The following is a 21948-nucleotide window of genomic DNA, read 5'->3' on the forward strand; positions in this document are numbered from 1 at the left end:
TGAACAAAATAATGTCTTCCCTACGGTATGGAGGGGTGGTGTGGCAGTTAGAAGTCCTTGCTGATCTTTGAGAGAACCAGCTTTCTGTTCCCAGCACCCATACCCACGGTGAGCAACTCACAACCATCTGTAATTCCAACTCACTTGCACACAAGTGGCAATCACTCACACCGATACAAACACATACATAGAAGTAAGAATAAGACCCATCTTTTTTTTTTAAATCCCTTCCAAGTGAGACATTGCATATAAAAGAGCTGCTTAGCACAGCTTTAACAAAGGTTACGTCACCCCTGACCGCTGCCAAGCTTAGGTCTAGACCCTGGGACACAGTAGCATCATTGTGTCTTTCTGTTTCCCAGTTATCAACTAAGGAGAACTTTAAAGAGACCAGTAAGAACTGAGAGGATGAGGGACCAGTGGGCAGAGGTTAAAGTTAATCTGGCAAAGGTCGATTGCCTCTCCTTAGTGCAAAGTAAAATCTGCATAAACCAGACAAATAGGAATGACAGCCTTGGGCTGGAGAGATGGCGCAGTAGTTAGGAGGACTCGCTGCTTTTGCAAATGTCCTGAGTAAAGTTCCCAGGACCCACATGGGGGTGGAGCCCACCACGGCCTCCTGTTCCAAGGGATCAAACACCCTTCTCTGGCCTCCACAGGCACTGAACGGGCATACGTGCAGAAAAAAATATTTACATGTAAAATAAAATTTTCAAATATGTGGTATCCAACAACTTTCATCCCAGCACTGGGGGAAACAGAGGCAAGCAGATCTCCATGAGTTCAAGGCCAGCCTGGTCTACATAGTCAGTTTCAGGATAGCCAGGGCTGCAGCTACCCCATCCCCAAAGTAAAATAAAATAAACCAAGAACAACAAAAAGCTGAAAAGAATGGCGTATTGTTTTTCCATTGCTAATTGCACACTGGTAATTAGTAGCTTCCTTGTGTTACTGTTAAAGACACTGATCTGAATAAGAAGTCTGTCCATGTGGGCAGACCCTGGTTAGACACATGGTGACCTAACTTCAGTTTCTATACTTTGACTACCAAGCCCTCCTAACCCTTCTCTTGCCCACCGGACCAGAGACAACTCCTAGGGAAGTCAAGACAAGGCCCTGCTACATCCATCTTTGGCTCTGTGCCTCGAAGGAGTTAGTCCTGCCTGACACCTTCCTCACACTGTGGCCTAAACAATCTGATCTGTCTGTCCCTCCAGCACCCTGCCTTCCTTCCACTCCGTCAACCCTGCAGCCACAGAAGCTGGCTCTGAGTGTCCTTCTGCTCCTTACGTATGTGGTCAGGGGCAGATTACTGGGGCTGAAACCACCAATCTCCATCCCTTCCTCACAAGTCTAACTCGTGTGACAGGTGTACCCGGAAGAATTCTTTTCTTCCTCTCCAGGATAGAGACTTGCTGAGCCTCAGCTGCTGCATCTAGATAGCACATTCACGAGCCAGACTGCAAAGCGTCCCAGTCCTGCTCCGAGGAGGCCAGAGACTGACAATCAAGATCAATAAATACAAGGATGAGACACATTTCAGGTTTTCTCCAGTGGCTTTAATTGGAAACTTGACGCCTCTGAGCTGTGGTACAAGCCTGGCTCTGCAGGGTCCACATCTGGCTCCTGAGCATCAGGTGCAAATAAACATGTCATTTGGGGTTGAAATTAGAAACCCCGGGGTCCCTCTTCTCCCAGCCCAGAATGTTTCAAACTACGGCAGCTGGATAAACATTAATATAGTTGTCAATGACACCAAGTTATAGATGGTTGTCCTCCTTTGATGCTCAGCCATCCTCCTGTGAGGGGAATTCTTTTGAAATGAAACAAAACTGTGGAATCAAACGCATGTCTGTAACTGCACTGAACATCTGCAAGTGGGAAACTTCTGGAAGCAGATGCTGAGTTGGCCACACAGACGTTTAGGACTGAGGAAACCACATACCCTAGCCCACATACCTCCCAACCCGTGACTCTGCACTGTCCTTGGCTGACTCTCTAAGATTCACCTGCTCGGTTCTAAGGCTTGCTTCTTTGGGACCCTACACAAGGCTGAGTCACAGCTGCGGAGTGTGTGCACTGGTGGCCACTTGGTAATCCTGAATTTCTACTACCTGTTCTCCCTAAAAACAACTGAAGACACCTTTACAGTCATAATACCTTCAGCCCCCCCCCCCAACCCCCAGCCCCAAGGAGGGAAAGGGCAGACCCCTCCCCTTCACATTAGAGGGAAGTATGGAGCCAAGGACTTGCTCATGGCTCCCAAACTCGGCAAAGAGATCTTGAGGGCCGCTCCTTTCTCTAGGCAGAGAGAGCTCTGTTTCCCAGTTCATGTTGCCAAAATACAGAGAGACAAAGGTTTGGCTGATTCTCTGCATTTTTCTAATTATATCTTTTTCTTCTTTTTTTTTTTCTCTCTCCCAAGTGGGCATTTCTAGATTCGAGATTCCTTTTACAAAACTGAGCTCTGGGATTCCTCCCAGACTCCTCCCTCCCCTCCCCAGTAAGGAGCAAATAGCACCAGGACCCTGCTTGTCCCTCTGCCCTCAGGACCCCAGCTGGCTGCAGGCTCTATTGGGAAGAAGACACCACGTAGGCTGTGGCAATGTACTTCTTGCCATTTCCGTAGGTGGTCTTATCCCAGGTGTAGGTCTGGATGGCCAGAGGATAGCCACCCAGGCTCAGATGGCACCTGTAGGGAAAGATCATGAACTGAATTAGTGGAGCCCACAACTTCACTTACGTCTGTTCCACATGGGGAAGATCTAGTCATCCCAGCAGAAGGGCCCCAGCCTCCCATAGAGTGACCTGCATTCCAAAGTCCCTGCTCCAACTCCCTGTTTTCAGCAAGCTTTCCAAGCCCAGACCTTGATGTCTCTCTGCCTCTGGGACAATGCCCTCATCCATCCCAGAGCAATACTCTGCACGCCTCGAGCCGAATGCTTCGGAAATTAGGTGTTTGCTTTCTGCTTCAAGAGTAATAGGACTAGAGCAAGGCACTGCGGCACACATCCATAAACCCAGCGCTCGAGAGGCTGTGAGGCAAGAGGCTCTGTAACCCTGGGTCCATGGTGAGGCAGAGCCCCCGCCCCCCCCAAAAAAAAACAAAAAGTATTAGGACCCAAAACAAGTTCTCAAATGACAGAGACCAGTTATTATCAACTGTTCTCTTTGGGACTCTCTGGTTCTCCCATACAGCCTCATGTGCCGACCGGGGAGGCCCAGGGAGGCTCAGGGAGGCAGGGCAATCACACTGCTGGCTTCTCGAATGCTCCACTAAAGGAGGGAAAAAGGCAGGAGATGGTTCCACTGCTCGATGAAGACTGGCCACTTCCAGGCTAATCTAACTACTTAACCACTGAAGGGGAGAACAGTGGTTTCTGAGTGCCCCAGCAGACTCACATTCTCCTGATGCTATCCTGGATGACAACAGTCGGAGATACCCCTCCTGCCACAGTCCTTTGGTCACCCAGCACTCACTTTTTGCCTGGCCTGGTGATGAAGCACAGAGAGTAAAGGGCAAACTCGAACTCAGGGCTGCTGCCAATGAAGACCGAGCCCACTTCTTTGTAGTAGCCATCCCAATTGAACTGCATGGCCAGGACATCGGGGTAGGAGTCCCACTGCAGAGGAAAGGACAGCCAAGGTTACGTGACAGAACCAGGCAGGCTCCAACACTCAGCTAGTATGTATGAAGGTCTATGAGGAGACATTGGCTTCTTTAAAAAGACAGAAGGGACAGTCTACTGTGCAGAGTGTCTGAGTCCTGCTCAGACCCACTGTCTGAAACTACGAGCTGCAAGGTCACTATAACATCCACGGGCTCAAGCCAGAATACAGGGACACCTGTTCCCTATGGCCCTCCACATGCAGGAGATCAGTTCATTGCCCCCAAATCGTTTTCTGGTTTAGGACAGCAAAAGTTTCAAATGAAACATGCAGATTAGCTCAGTTAGCCAGGCTGAACGTTCCGGTCACCCTTCAAGGTCATCCAGGCTGGGGTGGGGGGTGGAGGTGGGAGTGGGGGATGCATGTCTTTGTTCTCTACTTTAAAGCCTTGACCCTTGACCTTGACCCTCCCCTGGGAGCTGGAGCCCTCTGCCTCCTGTCCCCAGCAGGTTTGGAGACTTTACTGTTGGTATTGGGGTAGAAATCTGCTCTCTAACAGATGAGGACGTGATGTCCCTATCCCCTGTTGGGAGGTTGTGAGGGCCAGAGTGAGAAGCAGGTCTGACTGCTTGGAAGGCAGGGGAAGAGCAGGAAGTCCAGGCACCACCCAGGCTCCTCCAGCCCAGGTACTCACGGGCCCGTCGTAGTTGTGACTGTAGTAGTCCAGCAGACCCTCCTTCTCCTGCAGGTAGAAGCGGATCCAGTTATGAAAGCCAGTGACCTTGCCTTTCTTCACTTCGCCTGTAATGAAGAGTCCAAGGTGGGTGGGTGGTGTGGGCTCCCTTTCCATCTTCTCCTCCACAATCCCCTTTCTACTGCTCCACGCCAAGCCTGTCTCCAATGCCCAGGCTCTGACTTCTAGAATATTCTCCCGTTTACTTGGCACCATGCCTGACACCCTCATATGCTTGTCCTTTCTATTTTGGCTCATGACCTCAGGAGACTCCTTTCTCCTAGACAATCCACCTCCCTGGCCTATTCCTCTGACTGTTTGTGAAGGATCAAGCCAGGCTCTGTAGGAACTTTCAGGGATGAAGGGACACAATTGTCTCTGTAGGAAGTCCCTAAGCAAGTGATAGAACCAGAGAACTGCTCAGAGGCAGATGAGCCAGTAAACACATGCTCGCACTAGACAGAACCCTGGAAACTCAAGGCTGGTGTTGCCCTCTTAGATATTCTAAAGCGACTGGCATTCCTCAGCATGACTTCTCAGATGCCTTCACAGTTGGCCTGGGAGTCCCTCTCTGCTCGGTGGCTTGGTGGCCTGTTAACCAATGCTCAGGGCTGTGCAGACTCGAAGCAGACATCTTTATCCCTCCCACTCTTCCCGTCCAAGCAGAGAAGCCTACCAGAGAAGACATGTTCAAAGCCACTCGAGTCCCCTTCATCATTGCCTCTCGAGTACAGCCCAAACCACATGTTCTTCAAATCGTCCACAAACTCTTGTTCTGAGCTGTAACGGTCTGTGGAAAGAAAACAGAGAACTCTTCAGGAAGGAGGTGGGTCAGGTCCTGGGAAGCAAGGAAGGATACCTGTTCCAGAGCATCAAGAGAGACAGGGGTTCAGCAGGTATGGCCAGGCACTCATTATACATGGTCAATGGGCTGAGGAGTATGCATGTGTGCACATGAGCACGTGCGCACGCGCGCACGTGCGCGCGCACACACACACACACACACACACACACACACACATACAGGGTCTGTCTCTACAGCTTGCTTTTCATGGGAAGACATGAATAATAAACAAAAATAATAACTAATGTCTCAGATTAGTACAAAATCTACCCTATAACAACGTGAGGAGGAGATGGGAGTCAAACCTGTGTGTTTTAGGGTTTGGGTTTTTGTTGTTGTTTTAGATGGGGTCTCATTAAGAAGCCCTGTGTGTTCTGGAATGAGATATGTAAAACAGACAGGCCTTGAACTCACAGAGCTCTGCCTACCCCTACCTCCCAAGGCAAAGGAGTTGGAGCTGGGCCAGGAAGGGGGGCTGTTAGTGACCAGATACCTGCAGGATAAGGATTTCTCTACTCAGAAATCCGAGGAGACATTTCCAGGAGACAGTGAGCAGGAGGGGAGAAAGTCAAGTCAGAGAAGGAAGCAGCACCCAGATCCTTCAAGCCACAGCAGTAAGGCCAGATCTACTCCAGAGATATTACTCTAGCAACAATACACCAACAACACAGCTCTATGGAGCACTAGCTGCATTCACACTAGCTATATTCACACTAGCCGCGTTCACACTAGCTGTATTCACACTAGCCGCGTTCACACTAGCTGTATTCACACTAGCCGCGTTCACACTAGCTGTATTCACACTAGCCACGTTCACACTAGCTGCATTCACACTAGCTGAATTCACACTAGTCATATTCACACTAGCTATATCCACACTAGTCGCATTCACACTAGCTGCGTTCACACTAGGTGCATTTACACTAGCTGTATTCACATGGGCTGCATTCACACTGGCCACATTCACACCAGCCGCATTCACACTAGCCACATTCACACTAGCTGTATGCACAGTAGTGTACCAAGTGAATCTGTAGCAACACTGAATCTTCACATAACTAATGATACTTGTCAGCCTGAACTTGGAGATGCAGAAACTGAGGTGGACAAAAGTCACAAAACTCATGCAAGAGGACACACACTGTTAGCCACTGCACTTGACCCCACAGAATATGGCTTCGAAGATGGAACTCTTACATCATGGCAGGTTCTCTGTGGTAGACAATGGCCTGGTTGGTTTTTGATCAACTTGACACAAGCTAGAGTCATCTGAGAAGAGGGAACCTCAACCTAGATAGTGCCTGTCAGATTGGCCTGAAGGCATTTTCTTAACTGATGATTGCCCACTGTGGGCAGTGCTGTCCCTGGGCAGGTGATCCTGGGGTCTCTAAAAGAGCATATGGAACAAGCCAGGACACAGTGGCCCTCCATGGTTGTTTTTTGGGTTTGTGTGTGTGTGTTTTGTTGTTGTTGTTGTTTTGTTTTGTTTTTAGCAAAATTCTGCCTCCAGTTTCCTCCTTGACTTTGCTCAGCATTGGGCTGGACGTGTCAGATGAAATAAATGCTTTCCTTTCCAAGTTGTCTTTGGCGATGGCGTTTACCACAGCAACAGAAATCTAAGACAGTGGATGTGACATGAATGGACAAGACAATAGACATGAAGGGTTTTTTGGGGGGAGGGGGCAACTATAGACACATAGACATACATATACACATACATACATACATGTATACATACATACATAATAAACATACGCATACACACATACACATAGATATATACATAGATATACACATAATAAACACACATATATACACACACACATATTAACACACATATACACATAATAAACACACATATATACATACACACAGACACACACTCACAGACATACACATACACACACACCCTAACTCCTAGGCTTCAGGCATGAGAGCTGATGGATTATGGCAATGTTTCTGAGATGAGAAGACCAAGGGAGGAGCAGGTCTGGGGAAGAGGTGGGAACAGTGAGTTCCTTCTCTTTACACCGTGTTATGCAAATAACAGATAGCTGAGTGGAGTTGTTGAGAGGGCCACTGGGCCCCAAGGGGGAAGGTCAGAGCTGAAGTTTTAAATCAGGGACTTCCAGAATTATGTGGAGGATCCAAAAACAGATACCAGGAATATTCTCTCCTTTCAAGGACTTAGAACGCTGACGGGAAACAAGCCTGAGTAGACATGATAACAGACCGGCTTCACAGACCGAATAGCTACCCTTATTAGTACTTGCTGGGCTTCCTCTTTGATGCTCCGCAAGCATCAGTCCTCAAAGACCTCCTGTCACAGATAAGACTGGGAGAGGTGACATCCAAACTGCGCAGGTCTGCCATGTACCGCCAAACCACATCCCTGCCACCACATGATTTATATTGAGTAGCCGTTTGGTTAACTCACATTCTGGACTTTAGGAAATCAAATATCGAGTGCTGGCATCTGAGAAGGGCCAGGCGAAGCCGGTATACTAAAGAGAGGTGGAGTCTATAATAAATGATAATCCATGAATCTGAAGTTGAGTCAGCTCCCAAAGTTCTCACCTCTAGTTACCATTAATACACAGGGCACTAGAGACTATGGGATTTGTTTGTTTGTTTGTTTGTTTGGTGGGAGTCCAAGACAAGGTTTCTCTGTGGAGCCTTAGCTGTCCTGGAACTCGCATTGTAGACGAGGCTGGCTCAGAGCTCACAGAGATCCGCCTGCCTCTGCCTCCCGAGTGCTGGAATTAAAGGCGTGCACCGCTGCTACCACCACCACCTCCACCTGGCTGAGATTACGTTTCTAATAACGTGGACTTTGGGAGGCTCCTTGACACTATAACACCACAATCACACAGGTGGTAACAGAACTCAAGCCAAGTCTGTCTGACCTGAGTTATTTTCAGCCATATTCAAATATCTCAAGCTCTAAAGATATGCTGGCTTGAGCCATCGGAGCCTTCGTAAACATAACAGAACAGCAGATCCAGGGTGAGGGAGAGGGGATGAGTGCTGCGAAGCCTGAGCTAAGTATTGGAAAACGGCTTCCGGTCCCTTGTTCTCTTAGGACTTTCGGCCTGGCTAGACTTCCGGTTCTCTTACTAAGAACCAAGGGCTTACTTAGCCCAGTGGTTCTCAACCTTACCTCTTTGGCAAACATCATCTCTAAAAACATGTTTACATTATGATTCATAACAGTAGTAAAATTACTGTTATGAAGTAGCAAGGAAAATAATTTTATGGTTGGGGGTTGACACAACATAAGGAACGTATTTAAGGGCAGCAGCGTTCCGAAGGTTGAGAAACACCGGCATGCCTGTCTCTTGTGTGTTTACTGCAAAGCAGGCACCAGGGGGCATCCCAGGATTGCGTGTATCTTAAAGAATCCCTCCCGCGGTTCACCTCTAACAACAGTTAGTAACTGTTGTTGTCTAAGGTTGCAGACAGGTTTGCCTGCATGCAGTCCCCAGGGCCAGCCACGGAGACCCATACTGATCCGCGTCTGAGACAGAATCCAGCTTGCCAGAGTTCAGGAAAGGAATCTGGAGCACACTAACAAACAGAACCCAGAGCCAAGAAGTTCCAAAGCCAAAACCTTTTTTGGTCTGATTTGCATGAATCTGTATCTGAGGTGGTCCAGCCAGACCTCTTACCAAGAGACAGGCTCTCTGAGCCTTGGCTGGTTCCCTGTTACTGCCCAGAAGGAGGTGGCGGGGACCCAAAACCATGGCTTCTAACGTGACTCTGGGATTGGTGAGGTGACTGAAAAATGCCCAGAGTAGGAGAAGAGCTGGGGATGGGGACCCTCAGCCCCTTCAGAAGGTAGACAACTCACAAGATATGTGACATCCAGTCAAAAGATGGGATACATACTATAGGCAAGCCAGAAGGCCACTCTGCTCCTGCTAGGGCCCTGATCTCAGTGGCTTGTCTGTGGCCGTTTCTGGATGTTACTAGTCCCCATTGCTTGCTCTCACACCCTGACCCACCCCACCCCCACTCCCACAGAGACCTCAGCGGCGTCTGTTTCTCCTGGAGACACCTTACCCCACAGCTTTGAGCAGCAGAGAAGACTCACTCACTTTGGTGATGGAGAAAGCTATAGAGTTCCTTCATGACAGCCGTCTTCATGACCTCCCTGAGGAAGACACCCTGCTCCTCCAGTTGCTGGGCACTGAAATGCTCCCCGTGGCCTGTGGCCCGCTGGTAATTGTTGAGTAAGTTGATAAAGGCTGCATAGGTAGGCTTGGAGAACAGCTTCTCGTTGACGTAAGTGAAGAGCCTGGGTAAGTGGATGGAGACCCATTGAAAGACCTGAATGTGCACTTGAAACTCTCCTCCAATCTTCCAGAAAGACCAGGGGCAGGACACAGAGATGGCTTCAGGAGCTAGGGGCAACTTGAGGTGTTTTGGGGAGTTGGGTGTTGTTTTTGTGGTTTAGTTTGGTTTGGGGTTTTGAGTTAGGGTTTTTCTATGTAGCCCTGGTTGTCCTGGAATTTACTTCGTAGACCAGGCTGGTCTGGAATTCATAGAGATCCATTTGCCTTGGTTACCCAAGTGCAGGGATTAAAGGAGTGCATCACCATCCCCGGACTGAGTTACTTTTGACAGCCAACTCTGAGGTCTGTTTCCTTCCATCTCACCTCTTGGAAGGCCAGCCCCAGGAACCTGGCTATACAGCCACCTAAGCTCAAGGTGATTTCTTTGTTTCTGGACACCAGTTGTCCATGTCAGAGGGACATCGTCTCCCTGTGCATTTGCCTGACTTGAGGAACAAAGAGCCAAGGCGTCAAAGGAAGTGAGGGTGAAGGAGAGACAGGGTGAGGGGCACTCACGGCTCTGGGCTTCGATCCACTTGGTTCCCCGTCTCTGATGGGGAGATCCGGTTCTGACTGTTGAGCACAATGTCTTCCTTCTGGGCTTTGTTGGTATCTACCCTGTAGATGGTCTCGGAGATGCTCTCAAGCTCCTCCTTAGTGACGGCATCGCTGCTGTGGGAGAAACCCTCTGAGAGGAATTGGGAGGTGGCATGAGAACTAGAGAGAGGCAGAGCACCAACTGTCTAAAGATCAGTAGAGTCCCCCTTGTCCCCCTCTTGGCCCCTTCTGGAAGCTTACTCTAGTGATGCGGAACACCGCCCAGTATTTTGTAGTTAGAGGGCGGGACGGTAAAAGACCCCTAAGGCCAGCACGTGCCCCAGCCATGATGTGCCCAGAATGTCCATATCACCCTTCTGCACCAAGGCTCCCAAACCGAGGCAGGCATCACAATCGCCTGGAGGGCTTATCCGATTGGCTAGCCTAGTCCAGAGTTTCTGAGCAGTAGGTCTGGACCATCCTCTCCTAAGAATTCTCAGCTGCTGCTGCCGGTCCAAGGACTACACTGAGAGAACTCTAGACCTTTCCCGCGTGTCTGGGGCTAGGCTGACGGAGCAGACTGACCATGATCACCACCACACAGACTGTCAAAATCCTCACAGCAGTTTCCAAACTCTGGGCAGCGGTCATTACAGTGGCAAGGGTGGTGCTTGTCGTAGGCTTCCCGGCAGCGGCCCTGGCAGGAGCTCGGTGCGGAGTAGAGGTCTAAGAGGACAGAGAGGGGGTTGGGTCCCTGGCAACCTGCTAGAAGCCTGAAGACCAGCCCTTCTACCCACACCCTTAGCTAGGCTCCTTACTAAAGGTCTCCTGGAAAAAACCACCACCAACAACAACAAACAAGCATAGCTTCTTGCATACTCTGCAGTCAGGAAATCCTTTGCTTTCTGATGCTGGGCTCTACTCTGGCCTGTTGTTTTTATAATCTCCCCACTCTAAAAATAAAATCTCCTTCATTTCCCTCCTCAGGCCTCGGATGCTTTCCTGGCCACCCCTCCCATCCTCTTGGCTGCTTGGATCACGCCAGTGTCTCCCCTGGACAGGTCCAGATTGATTCTTCTGGCTTAGGCCTGGGTCCTTGCCCCTAGTGAGGCACCCTCTCCCCTTGTCACCCCTGGGTGTCCCCATCTGGGCTTCAGGCTTACGGCTGGTTGGGATCTTGTCCTCTGGATCCAGGAATGCCTCTGGCTCTGGGGGTCCTTCTTCAGCTATGACATAGGAAAATAAAGTCACCATCCATGCTGGGATTTCCTTCCAGCTTTCCCCCCAGTGCTGGGCTTCCTACCCTGGAGGCAAGCACATGTGTTGAAAGGGTATTCGCACATCCCATCCCAGCCCCCAATCTGACACAGGAGGCTGAGGACTGAAAAAATGGAAGGCTTTCCAAGGTCAGATGACGGAAAACTTAAACAAAACAAAACAAAAATAATTTCCCCAGGTGACAAATTTTCTACCATTCTGGCATTTGGTGCCCACTGCACCCAAAAGATATAAAAAGAAAAATATGTAAAAAAAGGAAGAGACAGGGGAGCCCCTTCTGGATTGAAAACCAACTTGAGTTGCCCCACATGAATAGAGCAGTTTAGCATTCTCCAAATGACGAGAGACTCTCAGTTGAGAACTTCCTGTCCCTATTAAGAGGGTGAGTGGGGACCCACCTCTCCCTGGGGGGCTGGGCAGGTGTTAAGTATTGTCGAAGCACGGTTTAAAATCTGTTCGAAATCACTGCTAATAGTAGGATGCATTCTTCTAGTTGTTCCTGTAAGCACTCCTTATGACGTTTGCCTGTAAATCAGCGTGGGATGGGACAGTTTGACTCCCTAATGGCAGCCTTAAGATGCCTGGGGTTACAGCTAGCCATACCAGCTGCGTGCCAGCTGCAGCGTGTGCAGGAAGCCACCAGATGATGGTGGCTGCTTACTCCGGATCCTGAAACCACGGTCCCCGGCACAACCATTTCAAACGGTTAGCACCACACTGTGCAATTGCCAGCTTCTGAGGACTGTAGCAATTTACACCCAAGCCAACCAGAGGCAGAGCCTTTGCCCTGCTGGCCGGACCCAGCTTAGCTGTGGGTCACACACAGCCTCATATAGGCTCACATGACTGAATACGGGGTCACGGAGAACTTGCCACCAGTAAAATGTCTCTGGACAGGCAGTGGGTGGGAAAAAAAAATGAAACCCAAAATAAAACATGTAATGAATCTGAGGTGTTTCTGGCAGGATTCAATCACGTGTCATGTGGCCTCACTGCAGGTTTGGCTCTGAACATACAGCATACCCTGTGCGTGTCGCCACGGCACGCAGGCCCAACAACTCTGTTCTAGTTCAGGCCTGCACAGTGTTATGAATTACATGGCCCTTTGCTCTCCTCCCACCCCTACCCTCCCCGTGACTGCTTGGGTTATCCCAGTGTCTCCCTGGACAGATCCAGACTCATTCTTCTGGCTTAGGCCTGGGTCTATTAAATGTTTCGTGAGACAGGCCCTCAGGTAGACCTGGCTGACTTTAAACTCACTATGTAGCTAAAGATAGCCTCAAACCTCTAGAACTTCTGCTTCCACTCCCCAAGTGCTACGGGTTACAGCTGTGCACCACCGTACTCGGCTATTACAGTGAATGCTTGATATACCTGTTTTATATAGCTATGTGCCCAGAGTCACGTAGAAGTCTCTCAGGCATAAAGGAGTCCCAAGTGGGAACAGTTGAAGAAGCTTGGTCTGATGGAGAGAGGAATGATCGCAACTATCTCAAAAGGCCGATGCCACAACTGGAGTAAGCGCCAAGCTTTATCTGCAGGCTGTGGCTGGTGCTAACACCCCTTCTCCTCCAACTACAGCATCAGGCTTCAGGAGCTGGGCAAGAGATGCCCACCTGTGCTGCCAGTCCTGGCACTGTGACGTTAAACCTAGAAAAGCATCCTCTCTCCCTCTTGATGGGCTGATCTGAACCCAAATTAAAAGGCAGCAACTGAGCCGGAAAAATTAAGATAGCCATCACAGCAGCAAGAGGACAGAGGTCAGGCAGGCTAGAGCAGGGAAGGGGGTGTGTGCAGAAGGGAACCATGGGAAATGTGTGCTGCTTTTAATACAGGCTTTAGCTCCTGGGGAAAAATAAGGTCAAGGACCATTGTGGATTATGAGATATGTGGCCACTCCGTTCATTGGACCATTAACACATGATTACCGCTCCTGTTGGGTCAAAGAACCATGCAGAGGGTAAATGAATATTTCTTACTGGTTAGGCCTGCCACATGCTCAGAATTATGTCTCAATAAAACTTGACCTCAGTTCCAATCTTGTTCTCACCCTAAGTTTCAAAAAAGGTCGCCAATAAGGCAACAAGGTGGTATGCTTGCTCCTTGGAACCCCTCTGTGGTGGTTTGAATATGCTTGGCCCAGGGAGAGGCACTATTAGGAGGTGTGGCCTTGTTGGAGTGGGTGTGGTCTTGTTGGAGGAAATGAGTCATGGGGGGGGGGCTTGGAGACCCTCCTCCTAACCACATGGGAGACAGTCTTCTCCTAGCTACCTTCAGAACAAGTGGTAGAACTCCAGCCCCTCCTGCACCATGCCTGCCTGGACACTGCCATGTTCCCGCCTTGATGATAATTGACTGAACCTCTGTGCCTGTAAGCCAGCCCCGATTAAATGTTGTCCTTTGTAAGATTTGCCATGGTCACAGTATCTGTTCACAGCAGTAAAACCCTAACTAAGACACCCTTGCACTCTGTAGCATCTTCCTCACTTTGCCACATTTATTTTCTTCACTGGCTCCTCATCACCCTTTCCTTACCCTTTGTAGATGTAACAGTGAACCCCAAAACCACAAAGCTACCAGCTAGAGGTGGCTTTGGGGGACATTGATTTGCTCTCTCAGATCTCCTAGTTAAGTTCTGTCACATTCCGGGGATTCATTCCACCTTTGCAAGTGGCAGGCGATTGAACAAAAAGAGAGACAGTAGTTGCTTCTTCAGCGATAGGCTCCTTGATAGAGGCCAGAGCCAATTGCAGGGTCAACTTCAGTTAAGAGCCATATAACAGCTGTGGGATCCTGGTGCTGTAACACTTACAGAGCCCAGAGGACCAGTACCCTAGACCCACACAAGAGCTGTAACACTTATAAAACAAAAGTCCTGGTATGGGAGGCCTGCCCAAGAACTGAATCCTAGAAAGTCCCTCCTGCTGTCCCTCCCATCTGCTGCCTCACTTGCTGCTGTCTGAGTGAGGCACGCAGAACAAGCTGTCAAGGACAGTAGTTAAAATGTTCATTATGTACCCAAGATTTCTATCCAGGTAGAAGAAAAGGATACCAAGCAGCTGAGGGGCAGCACCCCCCCACCACCACCACCACCACCAACTGCTGGCCGGACTCAAGAGAATGTTCTCAGGCATTAACAGATACGAGAAGCCATCTTCCCGTTCTTCCTGGCTTCACCTGGCAGAACAGCATGTTTGTCTCACTGCCCATTCCCTTACCAGAAAGGCTGAGTGACTAAAGCCTTGGCTCTGGGCAGAGGGGGATCTAGTTAGAATGGAGAGGAGGAAAGGCTATTTCCAAGGGTTTGAACTCCCCCTCTCATCACATGGTGGAGCCCAGCTGCCCAGATCCACAAAGAAAGGGGCAGCACTCCGGTGGCTCTGAATCAGTTGGTGAGATTGTTGGCTAGCCCTGCACCATCACCATCAGGACCACAAGTCAGGCTATCTGCTCAGATGAGGCTCAAACCATCGCTGAGTTAGTGCCAGGCTGTGTAGCAAGTGTTGGAAATCTACAAGCATCCTAGCTACATTCTATGCTGAATAGACTTTTGTGAGCTGAGCCAGACTTTCAACCAGTCCAAGATATTTTGTATAGAAAAAGATTAAAAAGCTCTGAGCTGCAGATCAGAAGGCGGGGGCTGAAATGGCTCTCAGGTTGGCTTTGCCTCTGTCAGCCAGCATGATGGCTCAGGGTGAACAGCCCTTTCCATGCCTGCTAAGTGATTCGCCCAGTGAGCCGGAGCCGGGCACGGCAGGAAAAGCTCGGTTCTGATTCTGTCAGTGAGCTCTGGGCCTGAGCCTGCTCGTTAGGACCTGTGCAAGTAGATATAGGTGCATTTTGTGTAAATTGAAGGCTGTTTCATGTGAGTGGAAGCAAACGTAGGAGGAGCACATGGCTGGGTCAACAGAAGACACCTTTGAGCAAATTAAGAAAAGGTGTTCCGCCAGGCGGTAGTGATGCATGTCTTTAGTTCTAGCAACCGGGAGGCAGAAGCAAACAGATCTTCAAGTATGAAGCCAGCCTGGCCTACAGAGTGAGTTCCAAGACAGCCAGGGCTACAAAGAGAAACCTTGTGCCCATCCCCAAAACAAAAAACAACAAAGAAAGGAGCACGGGCGTGGGAGACTCTTAGCAAACCTGGGTCTTCTCCAGAGCTCACATCTTGTGAGAAGGATGCTCATTGCATTTTGGTCTAGCTTGCCAGCTCAGCCAGGTGACCTGGCACAACCTGTATAACCACACAGACCTGTCACCCTGTCACCTATGACTGGGCTTTCCGTCACCCGTGACTATGCTTTCCTAGCTGGTGTGGGCCGCATGGTATGACAGCAAACCCAGAAAGGCTTCATGTCACAACAGCAGATGATCCTTCTACACGAGAGTCTGCAGTACTGCAAGCATCAAAACAAGGAGTCTGTTCAACTTATTTTTCAAGGTCTGGAGAGATGGCTTAACAGTTAAGAGCAGTGGCGTAACCGGAGGAAGTTAGATTCCCAGCACACACATTGGGTGGCTTGCAGCTAGCTGCCCATAACTCCAGTTCCAGGGAGCTAACACCTTCTGGCCTTCTTAGCTACACACACACACACACACACACACTTACTCACTCACTCACACTCACCCACACATGCTCACACAAATGAAAAAAATATTTGAGAAACATTTTGTCAACAAGTATTCCCTTAGCTGTGCCTGGGCATAAAAAGCCTGTAACTCTAGCATCCTTGGCAGTCTGCAGAGGAAGATCATAGTTCAAGGCCAGTTTGTGCTACATAGTGAGTTCAAGGCTGACCTTGGAAACTCAGTCATATCCTGTCTCAAAACAGAAAGTAGAAAACGAGCTGAGAATACAGCTCAGTAGAAGAGTACCTTCCTCACGGGTCTGAGACCCGTGGTTCAATCTCCAGTGCTGAGGAGGGAGAAATGCATTTGGATTTGTGCTGCTGGGGAAATAAACGGCCTTTTGGGGGAAGGGCATGTCCTGCTTTTTTTTTTTTATTTTGTTTTGTTGTTTGTTAGTTGTTATTGTTGTTATTTTGAGACAGATTCTCACTATGTAGCCCCAGCTATCCTGGAACTCATTGTATCTACCATGTTGGCTTCCAACTCATGGAGATGCCCCTGCCTCTGCCTTCCAGAGGGCAGGAATTTAAAGCAGTGTGCTACTCCATCGGGCATGGGAAAGGAAGTTTAAAGCCATGGCTGTTCAGGACGTTCCCTGGAGAAGCATGGTCTTTGTTATGACATTATAGAGGCCCTGCTATGTTCCCTGGTTCATGAAGATTGTGAGTGCTGCCTACCACTTATGTGTGTGCTTTCCAGTGTGACCAATAGTGAGTAATGTCACATATACCAAAGCGTCACTTTGTTTGTTCTCCGATTTGGGGCGCGGTGGGGGGGGTGGTACTTAAGCTTTCAAGATATTGTTAATCCTGATGGTTCCCACAGATCGTCCAAGTCAATAGCATCTGTTCTACTTTACTTTAGGAACTTCTTAGAAGGCCTGAGACCAGCAATCACCAAATCCCTGACCCTTGTAACCTTGTAATCTCTGCTCTCCACGATCTCCTCCTGGGTCCTAGAACCCTCTCCTCAGTCTCCAGCCTTGCTCTGGACATATGGACACCAGTCCAGACGTGCACACAGCCTGGCCTGCTGTGTCTCCGACCATTCATCCCACAGATGTCTCACCAGTGCACAGATGTTCATAGTCGTCACAGCAGTCATCATGCTGGGGACACCGGCGATCACACTGGCAGACAGCATCCCGGTTAAATTTCTCATGACAGCGAGATGCGCACGACTCCAGGTTTCCTGTGACAGTCAAGGCCACCGGTTCAGCACTTTAGGGACCCCACGCTTTTCCTAAATCGCCCCTGCAGGAGAGCTCAGGGACAGATAGGGGAGGCCATTGCTGCCTGCAGGACAAGCTTGCTTACAGCCTCCCAACTCAGTATAGACCTTCTCCACTCTCAGCCTGCTTGGCATGATCCCGGGCTTAGAGCACCAACCTGGGGCTCAGACTCAGGTGCCTGTTGACTTGAGGGACCCCATGACAGAAACAAGCAAAGAGGCAGTGTGTGAGCAGTAAGAAGACGGTCACAAACTCCCCAGCCGTGGCCTGACCAGAGTCTACCGCCACTTCCCAGACACGGCAGATGTAGCCAGAGCTTCCAGATTACCAAAAGAAACCTTCATTTAGGGGTGAAAATTTCTCAGATTTTCAACTCCCACCAGGCTGAAGGAAGAGGTCAGCGGCCAGAAGGAGAGTCACTGCTACTGTCTCCAAGTCTTCTGCCACTCCCCTAGGCCACCCCTCCCTGCTCTCCCGTCTTCTCCCCTCCTTCACCCTTCTTTCCACCCTGCTCCCCTGTCACATCTTTGCTCCTTCCAGCCTCTGGAATGCATTCTGTGCTTGGGTGGGGAGCGAGGCCGATGTGGGTGAGAACTGGGCTTTGGGACAGGATTCTGTTATGCAACCGCAGACCACATCCCATGCCCCAGACAAACCGCTTACAGAGGCAAGCTTTTGGTCACAAGAGGCATATGACCAGAACTTTTTGTTTTGTTTTCTCGGTTTTGTTTTGATTTTCAAGACAGGGCTTCTCTGTGTAGCCCCGGCTGCCCTGGAACTCACTCTGTGTAGACCAGGCTGGCCTCGAACTCAGAAATCTGCCTGCCTCAGCTTGGATTAAAGGTGTGTGCCACCACCACACCTGGCAATGACCAGAACTTCTGCAAAGAACAAGACAAGCACACAACCACTCTAAAAGAGAAACCAGGTCCCACTCTGCCCACTACTACAGCAAATGGGGAGCAGAAGGTGAAGGAGGGGTCGCTCCACTCTTGACTGAGGATGTTTTTGTGGTGGCTCCTGAGGTCTCGGGGTCGAGAACACTGAGCTGGGGGATTAGCCTGAGGCCTGTGCAGAAGGTCAGGATCAGAGTCAGAAGCCAGGCACTTGTTTATAACGCCAGGACTTGTGAGCCAGATGCAGGAGGATCAGGTGTTCAAGACCAACCTTGAGAACAGAAGTGCAAAGTCGGCCTGAGCTGCATCAGATTTTATCTCAAAAGAAGGGGGTTAAAAAAGAAAGAAAAGAAAGGGAGAGGGAGGGAGGAAGGGAGAGAGAGAGAGAGAGAGAATGAGAGAGAGACAGGCCATGAGCACCTGGATTGGTTCAATGAGGATTTAAAAACCTAACTTAAACCACAGGGCTGGAGTTGTCCGTGAACTTAGAACTACATCAAGGAGGGGCTTGCACTAAATTGATTGATAAAGTAACCCTTTTGTATTGCTATTTGGGCAAGGACTGGAGCAAGATGAAACTTGACATTTACAGCTGAGCATGTACCCAGACTAGAAAGGGAGAAAGAGAATCATTTTCGCCTCAAGTGAGACGTGGAGTTGAGGTTATATCATGCCTAAGGAGGGGTGCACAGCGGGGTGAGGCTGGACTCCGAATTGGAATCCTGGTTATCATGCCTTCTGGCTTGTGCAAGCCTGGGCAAGTTATTTAACTTTCTGTGTCTCTGTTTTTTTTAATCTGTAAAAATAGGAAAAAAAATTAGAGTCTATCCCATAGACTATAAGAATTAAGTGAGTTATCATTGGCAAGGCGCTTCCTGTGGCGTGTGACACAGAACAGAACCATTTCGGTCTTTGTTCTGTAAGTGAACAACAACAGCATCCCACATTCATATCAAAGATGGCAGATGTCCAGACCGGCTGCGGCAATCGTCCTGGTCAGGGAACCTGCACACAAACTACTTTGTCTGACTCCCTCCCCGGGTTCAGCTGGACCATGCTATGAGCTGGTGGTTAGCACGTGTGCGTTGGGATGGTTTGTTTACCAACTGACATCATCATCATTATGGGTCTATTCTTCACATCTGAGAGGTGTCAGGTCCAGGTTAAACCAGGTCCCGAGGCCATTGCATATTGAGTGCAGGGCTTCCAACATACCCAAGACGACAGGGCATTGCTCCAGTGGATTGTCCCCAAAGGAGGCCAAGTCCAAGGGCCCTTTTGCATCCAAGCACACAGGAAACCCTTCATGAATCTTAAGTCATCTCACTTGGCACCTAAATGCTAAGGTCTTAAGAAAAAAAAACGTTCAGTACAGGAAGGCTGGGTCAGCTGCTTGCCCTACTAGCCTGGCAGAACACCCAGAGTCCCGAGGGAGAGAATGCTAGCAAGCGAGGGGCCTTGCTCTTAATGGGCCACCGAAGCAGAGTCCAAGGGTGGAATTCCCCCGTGAGTTCTAGGGCTGGCAGGAGTAGGGGAACGACTGAATAGCTGGCTGTGGAGCCCAGGAGAGCTCTCCCAGTGGCCCATGCTGTGTGCGTTTCTCATTTCTGCATCTGAGCTTTAACCCCAGTAAGAATCCCATGGTAGCAGGTCTCACATTCCTCTGTGAATTTGTTTTGCTTCAAGGTAGCTCTGTGTCATAGGGGTGGCAGGCTGGGGTGGAAGGAATTTTTTTTCCTCACAGGGAATCTCAGTGTGCTGTAGTGGGGACATTAGATGACTCCTCACTGTGACTCTGGGTTCCCACCCAGTGCCTCCCTTTGTCACAAAGCCTTTGTATAAACCTCACTCACCAAGCTAGGGCTGACATCACTGTTCCAGCAGCCTTTGTCCCTCACCCCTCTGCCTCATCTCGACCTCTCTTCTGCCTTCCTTCATTTTGTCTGTCCTCTCAGCTCCGGGTCCCCCTTCCACTCCCCGTTCAGAACCCCGATTTTCTCCCCCGTGAAGAGCTACACTTCTTTGCCTCCTCTCAGACCATAGCATGCCACAACCTCCACAGCTCTTTCCCCACTGGCCATCAATAAAGGTTGGTGCCAAGCCTGGATAGACAGAAGATCCCTATACATCAGCCCTCAGGCTCTTTGGCAACCGAGGCATCCCCACATGATGGTCTCTTAGGGAAACCCAGATGTTATTTCCATGGAAACCCAGTGAACCAAAAACCTTCACCTCCAAGACCAGCAGCTTCCTGCCTCTGTTTGCTTGAACCAGCCAAGGTCTTGGAAGGCATCTGGCTTGTAGACCATGGCCTGTGCCTGGCCATGACCCCTGGTGTGGCCAATACTTCGGTATCCATGTCTGAAGATGCTGGACGCTCACTCCTGCCCGCTGCTGTCTCTCCATCCCCTCTCCCCTCACCTCCCATCCATGTAACAGCAGAGGCTAACCATCACTTTCAGCCCTAGTAGCCCAGGGCTGCCTGAACCTCTAAAACCACTACAGCCATACCCTCGGGGACCTCCTCCAAGGACCAGATGTCTCCCACGCAGTCCTATCCCAAGCTCCTTGACCATCCATCCTCCTACACTAGTTAGTCCCACACGCTCTCCTCTATTCCCTCAGTGGGCAGACCTGAGGTAAGGTCCCGAGCTTACATAGGCTTCTTTCTTCTTCTTTCCCTTCCTCCTCTTCCATTCCAGCCCTAGGCAGAGCTGAGTCCTCGAAGAGATGCCTGTAGTGTTGAGAGCCATGGGAATGGCTTTTCCCCTCCATGCCTTCCCTATTTAGGAATCCCCCTGGGGTTTCTCTGTGCGTCCCCTGATGGGGAAGATCGCAAAATTCAGCTCCTCCTAGAAATCTTTATGCTACAGACCCAACAAGTCCCAACGGGCTGAGCCCTCGACTGCTCCTCCTGCCTTGACTTATCAGATCCTGTCCAGAGTCCGAGGCAGGAACACCCTGGGAGGCTGGAATGGCAGGAACTCTGACTCTCCTGGAGCTCAGCTCCCTCCCTTGGCTCTCCTCCCTACCACCCACTAGTCGCTAATTAACACAGCAGTAGCAGCTTTTGCACAGTTACAGAACAGGACAGTGTCCCTTTCCTCTTCCAGTCCCCATCTCCTTCCATCACTACCTGCAAATGCAAGGCCCATCCCTTCTCTACCTTTCAGCTCCCCTAACCTGGGGCAACCCCACCCCCACCCCATCACACTAACCAGTCATTTGTTCTTTCCCAAGTAGGACAGGGCTCACCTCTGAGTCAGGGGCTTTGGTTTCCTCCTGAGCCCACCCATCTCCTAACTCCCACCTATCACCAGGCAGCTGAAGAGCGAGTGACCAAGGGCATCCAGGTAACCCCAACTCAGCAACCTCCTTCCCTTCCAAACCATGTAGTAGCCCCAAGAAAACAAAACCTCATCCAAGTATGGAGTCTGGTTTTTCTAGTGATGTTGGAGCTGATCCTCCAAGATCTCAGCTCTGCAATCCCTCCACATCATTAGCCAACTTCAGAGCCTGATCCTGCAACCTCAAGCAAGGGCAGGTCAAATGGTCCACTGGGTTAGGACATCATTCATCCTGTTATGCCCCAGCACTCTGTTCTTTAGGCAACCCAGCCTACGCCCGTGCCCACCAGAGAATGACTTACCAGCCCAGGCTAGACCACAGAGCATAGCCACTATAAAAGGAACACGGGCCTTCATGATGCCACCTGCAGCAGAGCGGCCGTTGGACTTCCCACCACAATCAAGATGAACGTCACAGTGCCCAGATGAGCCGTATCCCTCAGGCCGATCCTTTTAAAGACACCAGGACTTGTGGATCTGGTGTGGCTGGATCCTTCCAGGAAGGAAAGGGGG

General features: G+C 50.0%; 1 protein-coding gene across 5 annotated transcripts; it reads right to left on the bottom strand.

Moving 5' to 3' along the window:
* Positions 1 to 1537: 1537 nt before the first annotated feature.
* Endou (endonuclease, polyU-specific) lies at positions 1538 to 21928 on the bottom strand. 5 transcript variants are annotated; one of them, XM_006520618.2, is made up of 10 exons: positions 21307 to 21328; positions 17030 to 17152; positions 11221 to 11283; positions 10643 to 10783; positions 10037 to 10208; positions 9284 to 9483; positions 5019 to 5132; positions 4304 to 4410; positions 3481 to 3623; positions 1538 to 2692 (listed from the first exon to the last, which is right to left on the bottom strand). In XM_006520618.2, exons 1-10 carry the CDS (start codon positions 21311 to 21313, stop codon positions 2572 to 2574), a joined length of 1191 nt encoding a protein of 396 aa, XP_006520681.1. In that variant the 5' UTR covers positions 21314 to 21328; the 3' UTR covers positions 1538 to 2571. The 5 variants fall into 5 exon arrangements, with proteins under 5 accessions (XP_006520681.1, XP_006520680.2, XP_017172000.1 ...); XM_006520617.4 differs by lacking the exon at positions 21307 to 21328 and adding an exon at positions 20321 to 20462; NM_001168693.1 differs by lacking the exon at positions 21307 to 21328 and adding an exon at positions 21738 to 21928 and having other exon boundaries at positions 1542 to 2692.
* Between the last annotated feature and the right edge of the window lie 20 nt (positions 21929 to 21948).

This window comes from Mus musculus, chromosome 15 (assembly GCF_000001635.26).
Source record: "Mus musculus strain C57BL/6J chromosome 15, GRCm38.p6 C57BL/6J".
NCBI classification, from domain to species: domain Eukaryota; kingdom Metazoa; phylum Chordata; class Mammalia; order Rodentia; family Muridae; genus Mus; species Mus musculus.

Coding starts and splice junctions, on each gene's coding strand:
- Endou (NM_008902.3), bottom strand. CDS start 11,664: ATGCTAAACTGCTCTATTCATGTGGGGCAACTCAAGTTGGTTTTCAAT. Junction 10,784..11,220: donor GGACAAGATCCCAACCAGCC/GTAAGCCTGAAG, acceptor CTGTCCTCTTAG/ACCTCTACTCCGCACCGAGC. Junction 9,484..10,036: donor GTGGATCGAAGCCCAGAGCC/GTGAGTGCCCCT, acceptor CCACTTACCCAG/GCTCTTCACTTACGTCAACG.